The sequence below is a fragment of the Choloepus didactylus genome, chromosome 3 (assembly GCF_015220235.1).
Source record: "Choloepus didactylus isolate mChoDid1 chromosome 3, mChoDid1.pri, whole genome shotgun sequence".
Taxonomy (NCBI): domain Eukaryota; kingdom Metazoa; phylum Chordata; class Mammalia; order Pilosa; family Megalonychidae; genus Choloepus; species Choloepus didactylus.
This window is the reverse complement of record NC_051309.1, coordinates 6,197,169-6,216,938: the sequence shown is the minus strand read 5'-3', so window position 1 is coordinate 6,216,938 and position 19,770 is coordinate 6,197,169. Positions and strand designations below refer to the sequence as shown.

Sequence of the window (19,770 nt, the reverse complement as noted above, 5' to 3'; positions counted from 1 at the left end):
TTTGGTTTTCATAATTAGTTAAATTCTGTTTTATTTTTATTGAACCACTTATAAGTGAATCAAACCTAGTATTTCATCTCCCTTTTTGGGAAATAGAAGATTGTAGACTTGATGGGAACCTGTTTAGGGGATAAGTAAAGCTCGAATGCAGTAACTTATTTCAGTCAAGTTAGTTTTGAAAGTTCCAGGGCTCCTGCTTTCCCTGGGTAACTGACTAGTCTGGGGTTATGTAAAGAAAATTGAAGAGAGCCATGTGGAGGACAGAGGCACACGTTTTCACTTGCTCATGCTCTCGTATTCCACTCAGCCTACCCTTGGGCCAGGACAAGCACGCAGTGCATCGTAGCAGTTTACATATGCGATGTTTGTATTCTGCACAGGGTTGTATATGCAAAATCCATGTAAAGTATTTCATGGCAGTTGAGATTTAAGGTTAATTTTGACCAAATAATATTGTTTCTTTGCACATTGACTTTTGACGTTAACTCCTCTTTGGTGATAATGAGAACATCAGAACAATGGTAAGAAGCATTAAGCACTTAAAATGTGTCAGGTACTTGTGTGAATGTTTGATGTACTCGGTAAGTGGTGATGCTGTGCTCTGCAACAGGCCAGGTTCCCTGAGCAGCCAGCGGCTACTGAGGAAGCTGAGTGTGCACACTGTCGCCATGTTGTCACAACCATTCTGACCTGGGGATGCCTAGGCCTTACTTCCTGTGTGGGGGTGGAGCTGGGGGCATTTCAGGAAATATGTAGGCCTTTTTAAGGCCTTTGGTTTTTCTCTGAAGTGCTGTGAAGTGTTGGAGGTTTCTTTGTCTTTATCATATTTTTAAATTGTAGAATATAACATATACATAGAAGTGATAACTTTCCAAGTGCGATTTAACTAGTAGTTAGCAAATTTCAAAGAATATTATGGGTTACAATTCCAGTTTCAGTTATTTCCTTATTATGAAATATAACATATATACACAAAGGTAATATCTTTGAAAGTATGATTTAACAAGTAGATATATAGGAAATTTCCGAAGTTGTTATGAGTTATAGAACCATAGTTTCAGTTATTTCCTTATTGTGAAATATAACATATATACAAAAGGGTATAGCTTTCAAATTACAATTTAACTAGCTATAGAATAAATTTCAAAGGATGCTATGTGTTACAGTTCCACCATTTCAATTCTTTCCTTCTAGCTAATTCTAATACCCTAGCAACTAAGAAAAAGAAAATTATATGAAGATTCAGTATTTATAATCCTTTGTTAAATTGCATCTTGTCTATTCCTACCCTTTCCTCTAGTTTAATCACTTTCCTATCTTCAGGGATGTCTAGGCAGTGACCACCCTAACCTGTTTATGTTGAAAAGTGGTGTCAACTTTATGAGCAAAGGGAACACATCTAGATATTCTTGAAGAGACTATTACCTTTGGGGTTTGAAACTTAGCTGGCATAGGAGCTCTCTGGAGGAGTTAAGTTTCTGAAGAATAAACGTAGTGAGTGAAATTTTTATAGAGTCTCACATAGGGATCCGGGTATTCTTTAAGGTTTTCAGGACTACTGTGACTTGATCTTATCATATTGTGGTCATTTGTTAAATCTAGCTGAAGCTTGCATAGGAGTAACCTCCAGGATAGCCTCTTGACTCTGTTTGAATTCTCTTAGCCACTAAAACATTATTTTGTTGCCTTTCTTTTCCCCCCTTTTGGTCAAAAAGGCATTCTCAATCCCTTGTTGGAGGGTTTTGAGCAGAAGGGTAATGCGATTGGACTTAAAATGTTAATAAGGTCACGTTAGTGCTTGTTGAGGCTAGACAGGGCCAGATGGGGCTGGACGGATGGAGACAGCAGAGGCAGATTCAGAGAAACCAGTTAAGAAGCCGTCACTGTGGTCCAGAAGGCAGATGATGGTGCGAACTAGTTAGATTCTGGATAGATTTTGAAGATAGAGCTGACAGGATTGAATGTGGAGTAGAGTAAAAGGGAGGAATCATTGGAGAGAGCCCCAGTTTTTTATCTGAGCAACTGTAAGAACGGAATTTCCATTTACTGAGAAAGAGGGCCTTAGGGAAGTAGTACATGTGGGTGGACCTCTGTATGAATATGAAGTTAAGTGTGAGAGATGCCTGAGAGAGCTACAGGGAGGTTTTGAAAAAGCAGCCAGATATGCATGTCTGGAGCAGACTGTAGTGTAGAGGGCTGAGTAATAGGCCACTGTCTTGTTTATCTAGCACAGAGCTTGCAGACTTGTCTGTCTCTAGGGCCTGAGTAGGAAGCCAAATGAGTAGCCTCGGTATAAGACAATAGGGTGTAGTGAGCCTGAGGAAAACTGCAGAAGCAAGAGCTACCAGGCCCATCTCAGGCCTAGCTGATTGTTGCCATGGACAGCTGTGGTTCTGATGGTCCCAGATCTTCTGATCTCTCCTTAGAAAAGGTAGAAAATTGGAATTTTTACAGGAACTTTAAAATGTTGAAAGATGAGTATGTGATGAAGGAAACAGAAGTGGGAGGGGATGCTATGAAAATCTTGAGGGTGAAGTGAGCAAAAGGGAGTAAAAATAGGCAGACACAGGATTATGCTGTGAGTATAAAGGCAGCCATAGACACAGATCTGGAAGATAAGGCAGCGAATAGCCGTGCCCTGTGCCTAAGAAATAAAATTGGAGAAAGAGAGGTTGACGGCCCCTTTGGGCCCCTTTCTGGTGGTGGTCTCTCCATCCCTCCCAGGGGTCCCCACTGTGCTGAACTGGGTACTCGTCTGTCCATGTAGATCTCTGTACTTTCACTAAATCTTGTTTGCGGTTATATACAAATACGCCACATTATTTTGCAAGTTCTTAAACTTTTATATAACGGGTGACATACTGAATGTATTTTTCAACTTGCTTCTTTTACTTTACACTTTAAAAATTACATATGTTGATAACACAATGTTATAATTTATTTCTTTTTACAGCTAAGTAGTTGTCCATTGTCAGGCTGTAAAGTTGTTCATATATTCTGTTAATTGCCTTTTAAATTGTTTCCCATTTTTGGCTGTTTTTTATAAAGAGTGCAGCAGTGAACATTCTTGCATATCTATCCTTGTGCAAATGTACACTAGTTTTTTTTTTTTTTTCTTTTTTTCTTTTTAGAGTATATACTTAGGCATCAGATTACTAGATCGAAACCAGTATATATATATATATTTTTAACCTGTTTAGCCTGACAGACTCAGGTATTTGTTGAAAGCTTATGGACCTAACCAGAAAGACAGACACACACATTTTTGTTAACAAGTCAGGTCATTAGTTGGGAAACCTAGAGACAATGGAAAAACTTTGGAGATGTTGGGGCGAGCAGCAGGACCCTCCCGGGGTGTTTGGCCTGGCCCTGGGGTCCTCGTTGTGCGAGCCTCCAGAATCATGAGAAGGACATATTAGTATTCTCTGGTTCAGAGAGAGAAAGTGGTACATAAACCCTTTGCTGCCCAGTGAATATGTGGCGGACATTCAGACCCAGGCCTGTGAAACTCCAAACCCAAGTCAACTCCACTCAACCCTTCTCTTTGAGAAGTGCAGTAATTAGAATGTCAGCTCCATGAGGACAGGGACCTCTCCATGTTACCTGCCTGGCTTGCTGGAGGTGTTCATGACCACTTTTGACTTAGTAAGCAAGGGAGTGATACAGCCAGAGACTGCCTGTGCATTCAGAAGATTGCCTGTGTGCCTCCCTTATGGGACATATCTGGAAACTTGCCAGCCACCATGTGTGGTTCGCTGGTTTTCAGATTTGGAGTGTCTTGTAACTTGAATGTAGAGTGCTCTTGTGGTTTGCTGAGCATTTTCACATGTGTTCATTTGCTACTGAGAGCTGGGTAAGTATTACTCACTTGACAGGGGAAGCCGTTCATGAGCTGTTGAGTGTTGGAATGTTAGCCTTTTTTCTCTCACCTTGCAGCCTTAAGAGAGCGAATTGAATAAAACTTCTCACTGACAGCTTGAAATCAACACTTCGGTTCTATCGGCTTAGTTCAGTAATTCTTTTTAAATAATTACTGTACTTATTTATGGCTTCTGGCAGATAGGTCCACCTGTCCTGGCCAGTGGGTACTACCATGGCTTTCTTATTATAATACCTGCCCAGAGACAGCCAACTTTGTTTTGCTATTGTGATGACCCAGTGTTCTAATGATTTTTCAAAAATCTATAGGAGATAGTTTAAAAGTAAAGAGAGAGGAGGATCCAAGATGGCGGTTAGGAGAGCCAGAGCAAAATACTTCTCTGTGAAAAGCACTAGATAAAAGACAGAAACTGCTCCAGGATACCAGTTCCAGCATTGCACTGGCTGGACAAGGTACACTAAATCCACAGGGACTGTGCACTTGGTGAAACCGAGAGTCTGCGCTGAGAAACGAGTGAGCGAGGCTGCTGGGGATATGGCAGCCACACTGCAGTTGGGAGAAACCGGGGGTTGGCACTGGAGACGGATTAGTTTAAAAACCCCAAAAGCAGCTGCGCATCCGGCAGTGAGCGGTGCACAGTCGAATTTGCTGAGAAATGCCTTCCACACCCTGGACACCCGCCTCAGTATCTGATGTGGACAATAGCTTTCCGCACACTTGCAGCTAATTGTCCTGTGTCTAGGAAGGTGGAGGTCTGCAGAAGGGGTAATAACCATGTCCTGTACAGCCATCTTCTCAGTGGGCTGGGAACACCCCTGTGTGGCGCTGCAGCCCAGAGCTTCCCTAGGGGATTTTGCTCGCCTGTGATGTTGCGCAGTATTCCTTTGCTGAGGCCCACGGAGGGCATGGCTTGGAGGCGGGGTCCTGTGTGGAAGTCCCAAGGGCCCTTCACCAATCCCAGGGACTTCTGGCCCCATGGCAGAAAGAGACTGAAGGGAGTCTGAACCGAAGGGTTGGGCTCATACAACAGCTTTAAGTCTCCAGGAAAGGCTGGGAGATGTGAGTCTTAAAGCCGCCTTCCCTCCCTAACAGCACAGGGCACATCCCCCAACTTCGGGGCTGGCTGCACCAACTACACACGGAAATTTGGTGCATGGATTGGACCCTCACAAGATTTAGACCCTCACTCGCTGCATCGATGAAGTTGGGGAGAACTGGCTTGAGGGTAATAGGTGGCTTGGGGGTGCCATCTGCTGGTAAGTCAGAAAAAGTGTGCTCCACCAAGCTGTAGCTCTGACAAATTATAGATAATTGTTCAAATAAGCCTGCATATCCTAAAAGAACCCTTTCAAGAGAAGCAAATGCCAAGAGGCCAAAATCAACAGAAAATTTTAAAGCGTTTGAAGAAACCATGAGATATGGATAACCCAAACCCAAACACCCAAATCAGAAAATCAGGGGAGATACAGTACTTGGAGCAATTAATCAAAGAAGTGATCACAAACAACTACATCATGGCACAGGATATAAAGGACATGAAGAAGACTCTAGAAGAGCATAAAGAAGAATTTGTAAGAGTAAATAAAAAAATAGACGATCTTATGGAAATAAAAGAAACTGTTGATCAAATTAAAAAGATTCTGGATACACACAGTACTAAATTAGAGGAAGGCGAGGAAAGAATAAGCGAGCTGGAAGAGTACAGAATGGAAAGTGAACGTACAAAAGAAAGAATGGAGGAAAAAATAACGAAATGGATCTCAGTGATGTGATGGACAACCTAAGCGCACAAATATAAGAATTGTTGGTGTTCCAGAAAGGGAAGAGAAGGGTAAAGATCTAGGAAGAGTATTCAAAGAAATTGTTGGGGAAAACTTACCAACCCTTCTACACAACATAAATACGCAAATCATAGACGCCCAACAAATTCCAAATAGAATAAATCCAAATAAACCCACTCTGCGACATACTCTGATCAGATTGTCAAATGCTGAGGAGAAGGAGCAAGTTCTGAAAGCAGCAAGAGAGAAGCAGTTCACCACATACAAGGGAAACAGCATAAGGCTAAGCAGTGACTACACAGCGGCCACCATGGAGGCGAGAAGGCGGTGGTATGACATATTTAAAATTCTGAAAGAGGAAAATTGCCAACCAAGAATTCTTTATCCAGCAAAGCTCTCCTTCAGATTTGAAAGAGAGCTTAAAATCGTCACAGACAAACAAATGCTAAAAGAATTTGCTAACCAGAGGACCTGCCTTACTTGAGATACTAGAGGGAGCCCTACTGACAGAGAAACAAAGGAAAGAGAGAGAGGTATGGAGAAGAGTTCAGAACTGAAGACATTTAGTAAGGGTATGTTAAAGGAACTAGAAAGTAGAAACTATGTCTGACAAACATAAACCAAAGGATAGGATTGCTGATTCAAGAAATGCCTTCACAGTAATAACATTGAATGTGAATGGGTTAAACTCCCCATTTAAAAGATACAGATTGGCAGAATGGATTAAAAATATTAACCATAAATATGTTGTTTACAAGAGACTCCTCTTAAACACAGGGACACAAAGAAATTGAAAGTGAAAAGATGGAAAAAAATATTCCATGCAAGCTACAGCCGAAAAAAAGCAGGAGTAGCAATATTAATCTCAGATAAAATAGACTTTAAATGCAAGGATGTTCTAAGAGACAAAGAAGGTCACTATATACTAATAAAAGAGACAATTCAACAAGAAGAAATAACAATCATAAATGTCTCTGCACCCAATGAAGGTGCCCCAAAATACATGAGACAAACATTGGCAAAACTGAAGAAAGCAATAGATGTTTCCATAATAATTGTGGGAGACTTCAGTACATCACTCTCTCCTATAGATAGATGAACCAGACAGAGGACCAATAAGGAAGTTGGAAACCTAAACAATCTGATAAATGAATTTGAAATAACAAACATAGTTAGAACATTACATCCCAAATCACCAGGATACACATTCTTCTCTAGTGCTCACCGAACTTTGTCCAGAACTGATCATATGCTGGGCCCTAAAACAAGGCTCAATAAATTTAAAAAGATTGAAATTATTCAAAGCACATTCCCTGATCATGATGGAATACAATTAGAAGTCAATAATCATCAAAGACTTAGAAAATTAACAGATATCTGGAGGTTAAACAACACACTCCTAAACAATCAGTTGGTTAAAGAAGAAATAGCAAGAGAAGTTGCTAAATATAGAGAGATGAATGAAAATGAGAACATAGCATATTAAAACTTATGGGATGCAGCAAAGGTGATATTGGAGGAGAAATTTATAGCACTAAATGCATGTATTAAAAAGGAAGAAAGAGCTAAAATCAAAGAACTAATGGAGCAACCAAAGAAGCTAGAAGATGAACAGCAAATTAATCCTAAACCAAGAAGAAGAAAAGAAATAACAAAGATTAAAGCAGAAATAAATGACATAGAGAACAGAAAAACAGTAGAGAGAATAAATAACAACAAAAGTTGGTTCTTTGAGAAAATCAACAAGATTTACAATCCCCTAGCTAGACTGACTAAATCAAAAAAGAGAGAAGACCCAAATAAATAAAATAATAAATGAGAGCGGCGACATTACTGTGGATCCTGAAGAAATTTAAAAAATTGTAAGAGGATACTATGAACAACTGTATGCCAACAAACTAGATAATGTAGAGGAAATGGGCAATTTCCTGGAAACACATTAACAACCTAGACTCACCAGAGAGGAAATAGAAGACCACAACCAACCAATCACAGGCAAAGAGATCCAATCGGTCATCAAAAAGCTTCCCACAAATAAATGCCCAGGGCTAGATGGCTTCACAGGGCAATTCTACCAAACTTTTCAAAAAGCACTGACACCATTCTTACTTAAACTCTTTCAAAACATTGAAGAAAATGGAACACTACCTAACTCATTTTATGAAGCTAACATCACTGTAATACCAAAACCAGGTAAAGATGCTGTAAGAAAGGTAAACTACAGGCCACTCTCCCTAATGAATATAGATGTAAAAATTCTCAACAAAATACTTGCAAATCAAATCCAAAGACACATTAAAAAAATCATACACCGTGACCAGGTGGGTTCATTCCAGGCATGCAAGGATGGTTCGACATCAGAAAATCAATCAGTGTAGTACAACAGATTAACAAACCAAAGGGAAAAATCAAATGATCATCTCAATAGATGCTGAAAAAGCATTCAACAAAATCCAGCCTCCTTTTTTGATAAAAACACTTCAAAAGGTAGGAATTGAAGGAAACTTCCTTAATATGATAAAGGGCATATATGAAAAGCCCACAGCCAGCGTAGTACTCATTGGCAAGAGACTGAAAGCCTTCTCTCTAAGATCAGGAATGAGACAAGGATGTCCGCTGTCACCACCGTTATTCAACATTGTGCTAGAAGTGCTAGCCAGAGCAGTCTGGCAAGACAAAGAAATAAAAGGCATCCAAACTGGAAAGGAAGAAGTAAAACTGTCATTATTTGCAGATGATATGATCTTACATCTGGAAAACCCTGAGAAGTTGACGACACAGCTACTTGAGCTAATAAACAAATTTAGCAAAGTAGTGGGACACAAGATTAATGCAGTCAGTAATGTTCCTATACACTAGAAATGACCTAACTGAAGGGACACTCAAGAAAAAGATATCATTCTCAATAGCAACTAAAAAAAATCAATTACCTAGGAGTAAACTTAACTAAAGATGTAAAAGACCTATACATAGATAACTACATAACTTTACTAAAGAAATGTAAGGGGACCTAAAAAGATAGAAAAATATTCTGTGTTCATGGATAGGAAGGCTAAATGTCATTAAGATGTCAGTTCTACCCAAATTCATCTACAGATTCAGTGCAATTCCTATCAAAATTCCAACAACCTACTTTGCAAACTTGGAAAAGCTAGTTATCAAATGTATATGGAAGGGAAGACGCCTCAAATTGCTGAAAACGTTCTAAAAAAGAAAAACTAAGTGGGAGGCCCTACACTCCCTGACTTTGAAGCTTATTATAAAGCCACAGTAGGCAAAACAGCATGGTACTGGCACAAAGATAGACATATTGATCATTGGAATCGAATTGAGAATTCAGAGATAGACCGCCAGACCTACGGTTGACTGATCTTTGATAAGGCCCCCAAAACCACTAAAACTGGGACATAACAGTTGATTCAACAAATGGGGCTGGGAGAACTGGATATCCATATCCAAAAGAATGAAAGAGGACCTCCACCTCACACCCTACACAAAAATTAACCCAAAATGGATTAAAGACCTCAATATAAGAGCCAGTACCATAGAACTCCTAGAAGATAATGTAGGGAAGCATCTTCAAAACCTTGTATTAGGAAGTCATTTCCTAGACCTTACACCCAAAGCACAAGCAACAAAAGAAAAAGTAGATAAATGGGAACTCCTCAAACTTTTAAGCTTCTGTACCTCAGAAGAATTTGTCAGAAATGTGAAGAGGCAGCCAACTCAATGGGAAAAATATTTGGAAACCATGAATCTAACAAAAGACTGATATCTTGCATGTATAAAGAAATCCTACAACTCAACGATAATAGTACAGACACCCCAATTATAAAATGTGTAAAAAATATGAAATGACAGTTCTCTGAAGAGGAAATACAAATGGCCAAAAATACATGAAAAAATGTCCATCTTTACTAGCTGTTAGGGAGATGCAAATTAAGTCCACAATGAGATATTATCTTACACCAATTAGATTGGCTGCCATTAAACAAACAGGAAACTACAAATGCTGGAGAGGATGTGGAGAAATTGGAACTCTTATTCATTGTTGGTGGGACTGTATAATGGTACAGCCACTCTGGAAGACAGTCTGTCGGTTCCTTAGAAAACTAGATATAGAGTTACCCTTCGATCCAGCAATTGCACTTCTCGGTATATACCCAGATGATCTGCAAACAGTGATATGAGCAGATATCTGCACACCAGAGTTCATAGCAGCAATATTCGCAATTGCCAAGAGATGGAAACAACCCAGATGTCCTTCAGCAGATGAGCGGATAAACAAAATGTGGTATAGACATAGTGAAATACTATGCGGCAGTGAGAAGAAATGAGGTCGTGAAACATGACAACTTGGATGAACCTTGGAGACATGATGCCAAGCGTAATAAGCCAGGCACAAAAAGAGAAATATTGTATGTTACCACTAATGTGAACACTGTGAAAAATGTAAAATAAATGGTTTATATTGTCGAATGTAGGGGACCTAGCAGTAGACAGCAAATAGTGAAGGGGGAGCTATAATCGAATTACAACAGGTAAGTTATCGAGGGTAAACTTAATGTTCTGGCAATGCTCAGGAAGGACTATGGTTTGTTAATTTCTGGGGGGTATGGTAGGAACAAGTTCACAGAAATGTAGTTATTTTAGGTTATTTGTTTTTTTATTCCTTTGTTGGGTTATAGTCTGTCTACAATTTTCTTGGGGTAGGTAGGAACATGTTGAAAGCAATGTAGTTGTTTTTGGTTATTTGTTTCTTCTTATTCGTTTGCTTTGGTTTTGTTTGAAATTTTTTTTATTATTAATTTTTTGATTAAGTTAAAAAAACAGTGAATAAGTGTGAATAAAAATAAATGAACAATGGGGGGTGGAGGGTAATGGAATGGAATGTTTTGGATGTTCTTTTTTATTCTAATTTTTATTTTATTTTTTGGAGTAATGAAAATGTTTAAAGATTTATTGTGATCAATGCAGAACTATGAACAACTGTACATTTTGAAGGATTGTATGTTATGTGAATATATCTCAATAAAATTACATTTTAAAAAAACACAAAACTATAGGATGCTGCAGTATTTGAGAAAGGAAAACAAAATCCTGGTTGTAGAGCTTACATACAGAGTGCTCATTGTTCCTTTTTCTGTTTCTGTATAAGAACAAATAGATACACACATGCAAACACACACACACACACACACACACAAACACTTCTTAGCCACATTGCTATCCAAAGCAATTACATTTTATAGTTGCATGGAGGTAAATTTCACGGCAAAGCGTAAAAAAATGCTGCCCAGTCCCTAGGTTGTGGTGCGTAGTCCAAGGTCATGTGTTAGATGGCAGCCACGTTGGAGTAGGGAAAAAAGGTGAATAAGTGATCCCTAAGAGGCTCAGTGCTTGCCCTGGAACCAGCACAGGATTTAAAAACATAGCGGCATAGGCTGGCTGTGCAGAACAGCATGCAGCGTGTCAGCTGACACTGGTGTTAGTTTTCAGGATCAGGAGGAAATGGAGTGGCACTGCAATCCTTGCCACACCTTGCCCGCTAAGGTAAGCAGACTCTCAGAGGGCACTGCATAGTTGGGGCAGTGGTTTTGACATATTTGCCATGGTTTTTAAGAGTTTTTTAAGGAAACAACAGTTCTTGTCCAGGCCATTTCCCTTTCTCCCTGTTAAAAACTGTGATAACATGTGGCCGGAACATAACTATTGTTGTTTTACAAGTAACCATTTCTTCGTTGTTATCTTTCTTGCTGCTCAAACTGTGTAACTATGGGATTTCTTATTTAGGATATCTACGATACTTGTGCTGAGTCATTTTGAGTTAAGTGAATGGGGTGAAGTTCTATTTTTAGCCCTCCAAGCCCCAGTGCGGGTGCCAAACTAGCAGAGTGCTCTGTCATGTGCACTGATTTGATTTCAGCCTATCTAAAGAGCCGCGATTCCAATTTAAATAGGACCTTTGGTCACTGAGTACAAAGTTTCTGAGAAATATGTTCACTTTTTTGTCCATTGTAAAAGATTTTTCTTTCCTCTTATGTGAGAGAAATTTTAAATACTTAAAAGTCTCCCTAGTGAAAGATAAGTTGCTTGTGCCTATTTCTAACATTCATTTTTCTTAAAGGTTGGCTCTTATTCTTATCCTCCCAAGACTCCTCTGTGTCATCTCCTTAAGTTTTACCCCCATTCTATATAGCAATTTCTACACTTTTGATGACCCTAAAAGAAAATAAAGCTTTCACATTCACCCCCATCACTGACATGTTTTCTCTACTGCTCTTTGTTGCAAAGTTGTTCACTTCAGAAAGGGAAAACATTCCCAGTTTTCTTTAGACTGTGAGCTCCTAGAGGATCCATGTGAGGGTGCTATGGTTCCTTTGTGTTGAATCTGGTACAAGACCTTGCTCACATAGATATTTGATGATGTTTTTGATGGTGACTGACTTTTGGCTAAATGATGGGCCGTTGGCCTTTCAGACTCCAGTCTGCCCATGAGCAAGGTGGCAGACCCCTGGGAAGACACATGCCATCCATGTGCTATTAGTAAGTTCCAGTGAATATATTTTATTAGTAGAATACATTAAATTGGATCTGCAGACCTGTAATTTTAAATATTGATATCATATTTCTTTCTTAACATGGCAGATTTGTAAAATTTATAAAATCTTTATTAAAACAAAAGTGTATAAACAGCTGATTTTTTTATATACCTGGTGGTAAACTAATGTGTATTTGTGTTCTTGTGCAGAGCTCTGGTATCGAGACTTTAGTGGAGGAGCTCTGCTCCAGGCTGAAAGACCTGCAGAGTAAGCAAGGTGAGAGAGCTGCTTCGAAAGTACCGTGTTGAGCCTACAGTAGGCTTCCGGTCACCTAGGAATTTGAATTGAGGGAAATCTTAGAATTGATCAAAATAAGAAAGATGACGCAGATAACATCTTTGTTTTCAGTATCTGTCACCAGGCCAGCATCATGCTGCTTCTTCAGCTGTGTTAGTGGCTTCCACATCAGCCCTCAGCAGTCACTCATAGGATCCCAGTTCCCAGTAGAATGGCCTCATCTCTAACGCCCTACCAGATAGGAGACATCTCATTTTATGTGTCTTCAGATTGAAGCTCAGAGATTTGGAGCTATATTCCCTTCTCTTCCCTTCCTACAAACTCCCACTTCCCCCATAACCACCTCCCCCCATATCCTGCCCCTGCCCCCACCCCAGATAATATCTGCCTACTGATGTTAGGGTCTCCAAAGATGCTGACATGAATTATTTCAAGTTTGGAAAGAACTGCTGTCTTGACTTTCCAATTTCTTGGATGGGCCGACTAGATAACTCATAAACCCTCGTAGCTTCTTCCCTGGCTTTCCTGCAAGCCCTGAGGATGAGACCCACACATGAAGTTAAGGGTCCTTGTTTGCCTCACTTCCTTATGATTGTGCTGCTGCCCGCCAATCCGAGCCAGCCTGTCACAGGTGCAGTTTGTTCCCTTGCTTGTTGTTAGTCTAAGGCAGTGCCATGAGCTAAGCTAAGAGTATAGCCCTTAGCTTCTATTTTAGTTGAAACAAAGCCCTTGCTCACCTAGACATTAAGTAACCAAGAGCTAATTGTGAAGAATTTTCTTTACAGATTAGTATTAGTTAAGATGAGTCAGTATGAAGTCCACGATTTCAGAATTTTGTGAGAAAATATTTCTGGAATCTAAACAGCTGCTCTCTTTCCTTCTGGTCTAATTAGTAGGTGCTCTAAGGGGACTCAGGGTCTTAATTAAGTGCCCCTAGAGCGCAGTGTCAGCAACAAGATCAGTGCTTCTCTCACCCCTTATCCCAAAGCTCACATGGTTTAGTCCCAGAATTTCCTCTGGCACACTGGAGAAACAGATTTTTATTAAAAAGACAAATTGGTATAGAGTTCTCTTTTTAAGCTGGAAACACCTATATAACTTCTGATTAAAATAACTTGAGAAACTTGAAAAAACATGGGCATTTATTAACTAGATATAAGACAAATCATTCTGAATTTTTGTTCCATAACAGAAGAGAAGATTCACAAAAAGTTAGAGGAGTCTCCCTCTCCAGAGGCAGAATTATCCCCTACAGCAAAGGATCAAGTGGAAATGTATGTAAGATTGTGTTCAGTAATAAAGTGTGCATTTGTTAAAATCAGATTAATCACTGCTACATGGTTTACATTTTTTGTTTGTCATTTTTTATTTAGTTTCATATTTTATCATTCAGGAAGTATCAGCACTTATTGTGTGCTTGACACTGAGAATTCAAGCATGAATAAGTTGGTTATATCTTTATAGTGCATATTCAATAAATATTTTTGAAATGAAAGAATGAAACAAGTTAGGTTGTTGTTTATTAAGTCCATTCATGTGCTGTCACCCTTGAAATTCACAACTATCCTTAGAAATAGCTGTAAAAAATTAGGATTGTCATTGTTTTGCACAAAAGAGACCTGGGCAAATCATTGATCTTGCCAAAACAGTTTCCTGAAGATACTTTTGGTTCTCTCTTTGTAAATATTTAGTATTAAGGTCAGTTGTATTATAAGAAGACTCCTTTATTATAAATCTTATTGAAAGTTCTCAATCTGTAAAACCTAAGAGCACAGATGACATTTAGTTGGCTTGTATAACCCACACTGCCCAACACGGTAGCAACCAACTACCACCCATGTGGCTGTTGAGCACTTGAAGTGCGGCTAGTCCAAACTGAGATGTGCTGAAATGTAAAATACTCACTGGATTTCAAAGATACGGTATAAAAAAAGAGTGTAAAATACTGCATTAATCTTTTTTAATATTGATTACATGTTGAAATGATATTTTAGATATATTAGGTTAAATAAAATAGACTATTGAAATTACTTTCACCTTCCTTTTAATGTTTCTTCTTACTCTTTTAAAGTGACTACTAGAGCACATGAGGCTCACATTGTATTCCTGTTGGACAGCTCTGTTGCTATATACTTAAGAAGGAGAGTCAGGTTCATGCCCTTTGAAAACATGGCCTTTTACCATTTCGTGGGGTTTCTTGGCATGTTGCCTCCAGAACCTCAGTCTCCTCGGTAGCCAGCCTGACTCTAAATTTCTCTTTTGGCAATCTGTCCTTATCTGAAATCTTCAGCAGTTTACCAGTTTCTTAGCAAGTTGAAAACTCTTCCCAGTTTTCAAACTCTCTGAAACTACCCCCACCTCCCCACCCCACCCCCATTTCCAGTATTAGACTGGTCTAATTAGGGTGTCCTTTCCATGAGCACAACCTGCATCTGTCTTTGTGGCTCTCACCTGGGTTCCTCAGACCTGGTTGTTGGTCCTCATCAAACCTCCATATTCTCGAGCTTCATCAAGGCTCTGCTGTAGTCCCACTTTGTCTCCTTGTTCTAGACCTCCCAGCGTTCTCTTCCCTAAACACTCTGGTATGATGATTCCTACTGTTTTTAAGGGTCTACTTAATGCCAGACCGTGACCTAGCCTCACTCGGGAAGGTGCTCTTCCGACTAATTTTGCATACGAATTCCTTTAATCCTCACAACAACTCTGTGAGGTAGATACTGCTATTATCCCCATGTTGTAGGCTGGAAAACCGAGCCACAGACAGATTGAGTAGCAGGCCTAAGGTGACGCAGCTAGTAAGTGACAGAGCCGGGATTCAAACTCAAGGAGTCTTACTTCAAAGCTGATGCTCTTGGCTGCTTTGCTATCCAGCTTTTCATCTACATATATTTCCAACACTCACAACAACTTTGTGAGGTACGACATATCACTACTTTAGGGTTGAGGAAAGAGACAGAGACATTAAATAATTAGCATAAAGTCACAGACTTAGTAAGTGACTGAGCTGAGAGTGAAATTCAGGTATTTCTTGTTCAAAAGATCAAATTCTTTCTACTACCTTTATGTGTCATTTTCAACTCCTTAATTGAAATTCAAACTTTAAAGACAAAATACTTTAATATTCTTATAGTGCTTATCACATTGCTGATCATAAAGGTGTTTGATACATGGGGCTAATTTTAATGTAAAGCATATTAAACTGTACTATAAATAATTGAAGAATTAAGTCATGAATGTTACTGCGTTGAAATGAAATGTCCCTTTTCTCTGATGGGTGATGTGGTTTTACTCTTACCTAACACAATTAGGTGCTCACTTGTGAACTTTGTACTCTTTTTCAGGTACTATGAAGCATTTCCACCGCTCTCTGAGAAACCAGTTTGCCTGCAAGAAATCCTGACTGTGTGGAACAAGCCTAAAGTCTGCTCTTCCTCCAGCTCTTCCTCGTCATCGACGGCCCCCCCCAGCGAGCACAGACACATCCTCTCCCAAGGACTGCAACAGTGAAAGTGAAGTCATCAGGGAAAGAAGCAACCCAGGGTCCACTGCTGTATATGAGAAAACCCAGAGCAAAAGTAAAAACGAGAAGGAGAACAAACTCAGTAATGGCACCGTTGAAGAAAAGCCTGCTTTGTACAAGAAGCAAATCCGACCTAAACCCCCAGGAGAGCTCCGCCCTCGTTCCTGGTCCTCAGGCTCCAGCTCCAGTGGTGACCAGGGAGAGTTAAAAGCACCTGTAAAGTGTGTTAAAGTAAGACATAAGGCGCGAGAAATCCGCAACAGAAAGGGGCGGAACGGGCAAAGCAGGCTTTCGCTGAAGGCTGGTGGAAAGGCTGAAAGAAACATTCACGCTGGAAGTAGTAGCAGGAGCAGCAGTGGCTCTGTCAAGCAGCTGTGCAAGAGGGGGAAAAGGCCATTAAAAGAAATGGGGAGAAAAGACGCTGGTAGCATCGAAGGAAAAGACCTGTACCAGGAGAGCAGGAATGACAAAGAATATAAAGAGGAGCCTTTGTGGTATACCGAACCCATTGCGGAGTATTTTGTTCCCTTGAGCAGAAAAAGTAAACTAGAGACCACATACAGACACAGGCAAGATACAGATGATTTGACAGCAGAAGCGGTAGAAGAATTGTCTGAATCAGTGCATGGTCTTTGTATCAGCAACAATAATATTCATAAAACATACCTCGCAGCAGGTACTTTCATTGATGGCCATTTTGTAGAAATGCCTGCAGTTATAAATGAGGATATTGACCTCACTGGGACCTCATTATGTTCTCTACCAGAGGACAATAACTATTTGGATGATATTCATCTATCAGAATTAACACACTTCTATGAAGTGGATATTGACCAATCCATGTTGGATCCTGGTGCCTCGGAAACAATGCAAGGAGAAAGTCGGATTTTGAACATGATTCGACAGAAAAGCAAAGAGAAAACAGACTTTGAGGCAGAATGTTGCATAGTGTTAGATGGAATGGAGTTGCAAGGGGAACGTGCAATATGGACAGATTCCACAAGCTCCGTGGGTGCTGAGGGCTTCTTCCTGCAGGACCTCGGCAATCTGGCTCAGTTTTGGGAGTGCTGTTCTTCCAGTTCTGGTGATGCCGATGGAGAGAGTTTCGGAGGAGATTCTCCAGTTAGACTCTCTCCAGTCTTAGACAGCACAATACTCAATTCACACTTGCTTGCTGGCAATCAGGAGCTCTTTTCAGATATTAATGAAGGATCTGGTATAAACTCTTGTTTTTCAGTGTTTGAAGTGCAATGCAGTAATTCTGTTTTACCATTTTCTTTTGAAACACTCAACTTGGGAAACGAAAATACAGATTCTAGTGCTAACGTGCTTGGGAAAACACAATCTAGATTGCTCATATGGACCAAAAATAGTGCCTTTGAAGAAAATGAACACTGTTCTAACCTTTCCACAAGAACTTGTAGTCCGTGGTCCCATTCAGAAGAAACACGTTCAGACAATGAGACATTAAATATTCAATTTGAAGAATCCACGCAGTTTAATACAGAAGATATTAATTATGTGGTTCCTAGAGTCTCGTCAAATTATGTAGATGAAGAACTTCTAGACTTTTTGCAAGATGAAACTTGCCAGCAAAACAGATCTTCAGCAGAAATGCCTACATTAGTTTTCAAACAAAAATCTAAACTAGAATCTGTCTGTGGTATTCAGCTAGAACAAAAAACAGAAAACAAAAACTTTGAAACTACACAAGTGTGTAGTGAAAGCAGTCCACATGGAGACAGCTACAGCTCAGGGGTTATTAAAGACATTTGGACAAATACGACAGATAGAAATTCTGTAGCTATGGTAGAAATAGAAAGAATTGAAAATGAGTTGTTTTCAACAGATGTAAATAACTACTGCTGCTGCTTGGATACTGAAGCTAAAATGGAAACTCTCCAGGAGCCCAATAAAGCCGTGCAGAGATCGGAATATCATCTGTGGGAGGGACAGAAAGAGAACCTGGAGAAGAGAGCATTCATTTCTAGTGAGCTGTCAAAGGTGGATGGCGGCGATTATACCACACCTTCTAAACCTTGGGATGTAGCTCAAGATAAAGAAAATTCATTTATTCTTGGAGGAGTTTATGGAGAACTCAAAACCTTTAATAGCGACGGGGAATGGGCAGTTGTACCACCCAGCCACACAAAAGGAAGTCTCTTACAGTGTGCAGCTTCCGATGTAGTGACAATAGCTGGTACAGATGTCTTCATGACCCCAGGAAACAGCTTTGCTCCTGGTCACAGGCAGTTATGGAAGCCTTTTGTGTCATTTGAACAGAATGATCAGCCGAAGACTGGGGAAAATGGATTAAATAAGGGATTTTCTTTTATCTTCCATGAAGACTTACTTGGAGCTTGTGGTAACTTTCAAGTTGAAGACCCTGGACTCGAATATTCCTTCTCTTCCTTTGACTTAAGCAATCCATTTTCACAAGTTCTTCACGTAGAATGTTCATTTGAACCAGAAGGGATTGCATCCTTCAGCCCTAGTTTTAAACCTAAATCAATCCTCTGCTCTGATTCAGACAGTGAAGTTTTTCACCCCAGGATATGTGGTGTTGACAGAACACAGTACAGGGCTATTCGAATCTCTCCCCGGACTCACTTCCGCCCGATCTCTGCATCTGAACTGTCCCCAGGAGGAGGAAGCGAGTCAGAATTTGAATCTGAGAAGGATGAAGCAAATATTCCCATCCCTTCTCAAGCTGATGTATTTGAAGATCCACAGGCAGATCTCAAACCTCTAGAAGAAGATGCAGAGAAAGAAGGCCATTACTATGGGAAATCAGAGCTCGAATCTGGAAAATTCCTTCCCAGGTTAAAAAAATCTGGAATGGAAAAGAGTGCTCAGACATCACTGGATTCCCAGGAGGAATCAGCTGGGATTCTGCCAGTAGGAAAGCAAAATCAGTGTTTGGAATGTAGCATGAATGAATCTCTGGAAATAGATTTAGAAAGCTCAGAAGCAAATTGCAAAGTAATGGCACAATGTGAGGAAGAAATTAATAATTTTTGCAGTTGTAAAGCCAGTTGTCAGTTTCCTGCTTATGAGGAGAGTCCGGTCTCAGGACGGCTGGAAGAGGTATGTGTCTCTTTGTGTTTGTATCTGATGAAAAGATTTGGTCAGACTGTAATCCAAGAACAGTCATTCCACACAGTGCACGTCTTCAGTTATGGGGAAATTACCTTAAGTATCTTAAAATTTATCATTCTTACAGCTGTGCAATTAACGATTTTAAATGGATTGACATTTTTTACAAAGTTTGAACTAGACAGTAAACATTTTTGTGCAGAGAAAAGGTATTTAAAATAAATTGCAGAATATTAGATTCTTTGTGTTGCCTTAATATACATGTCCTATGCGTCAAGAAAACTTTCCAAAGTTGATGAGCCAGGAAGTGCTTGTTTTCTAAAGATCTTTGACTTCAGAAGTAGCAGCAAAGGGTTTCTTTAAGTAGCAAGCCCATCTGATTGCCTCTAAAACATTGATCAGTTTAGAGTTCTAAAAAATATGTTGTGGTCCAGGTAAAAATGAACTTGGAATCCAAATGTAACAAAATAGTTTCTACAGAACCTGTATAGACAAACCTTGCTTTATATATATAGTACATATTCCTGAAGCTTTGTGAACTGTACGTTAAGTCTATCAAATGAGATTGACCATTAATTGTTTTTGTTAATGGGAGTCATTGTGCCCTTGAATATATTCTTAAGAAGCATTTTGAGGTTAAATTGGTTGTACAGA

At 39.7% G+C, this 19,770-nt stretch overlaps 1 protein-coding gene across 1 annotated transcript in view; it reads left to right on the top strand.

Moving 5' to 3' along the window:
* The window catches only part of KIAA0232 (KIAA0232 ortholog), a 130,169-nt gene that overhangs the window by 94,760 nt on the left and 15,639 nt on the right, over positions 1-19,770 (top strand). Inside the window, 4 exon segments of the mRNA XM_037829337.1 lie at positions 12,413-12,479; positions 13,693-13,774; positions 15,842-15,959; positions 15,961-19,107. Coding sequence (XP_037685265.1) covers positions 12,413-12,479; positions 13,693-13,774; positions 15,842-15,959; positions 15,961-19,107 — 3,414 coding nt within the window.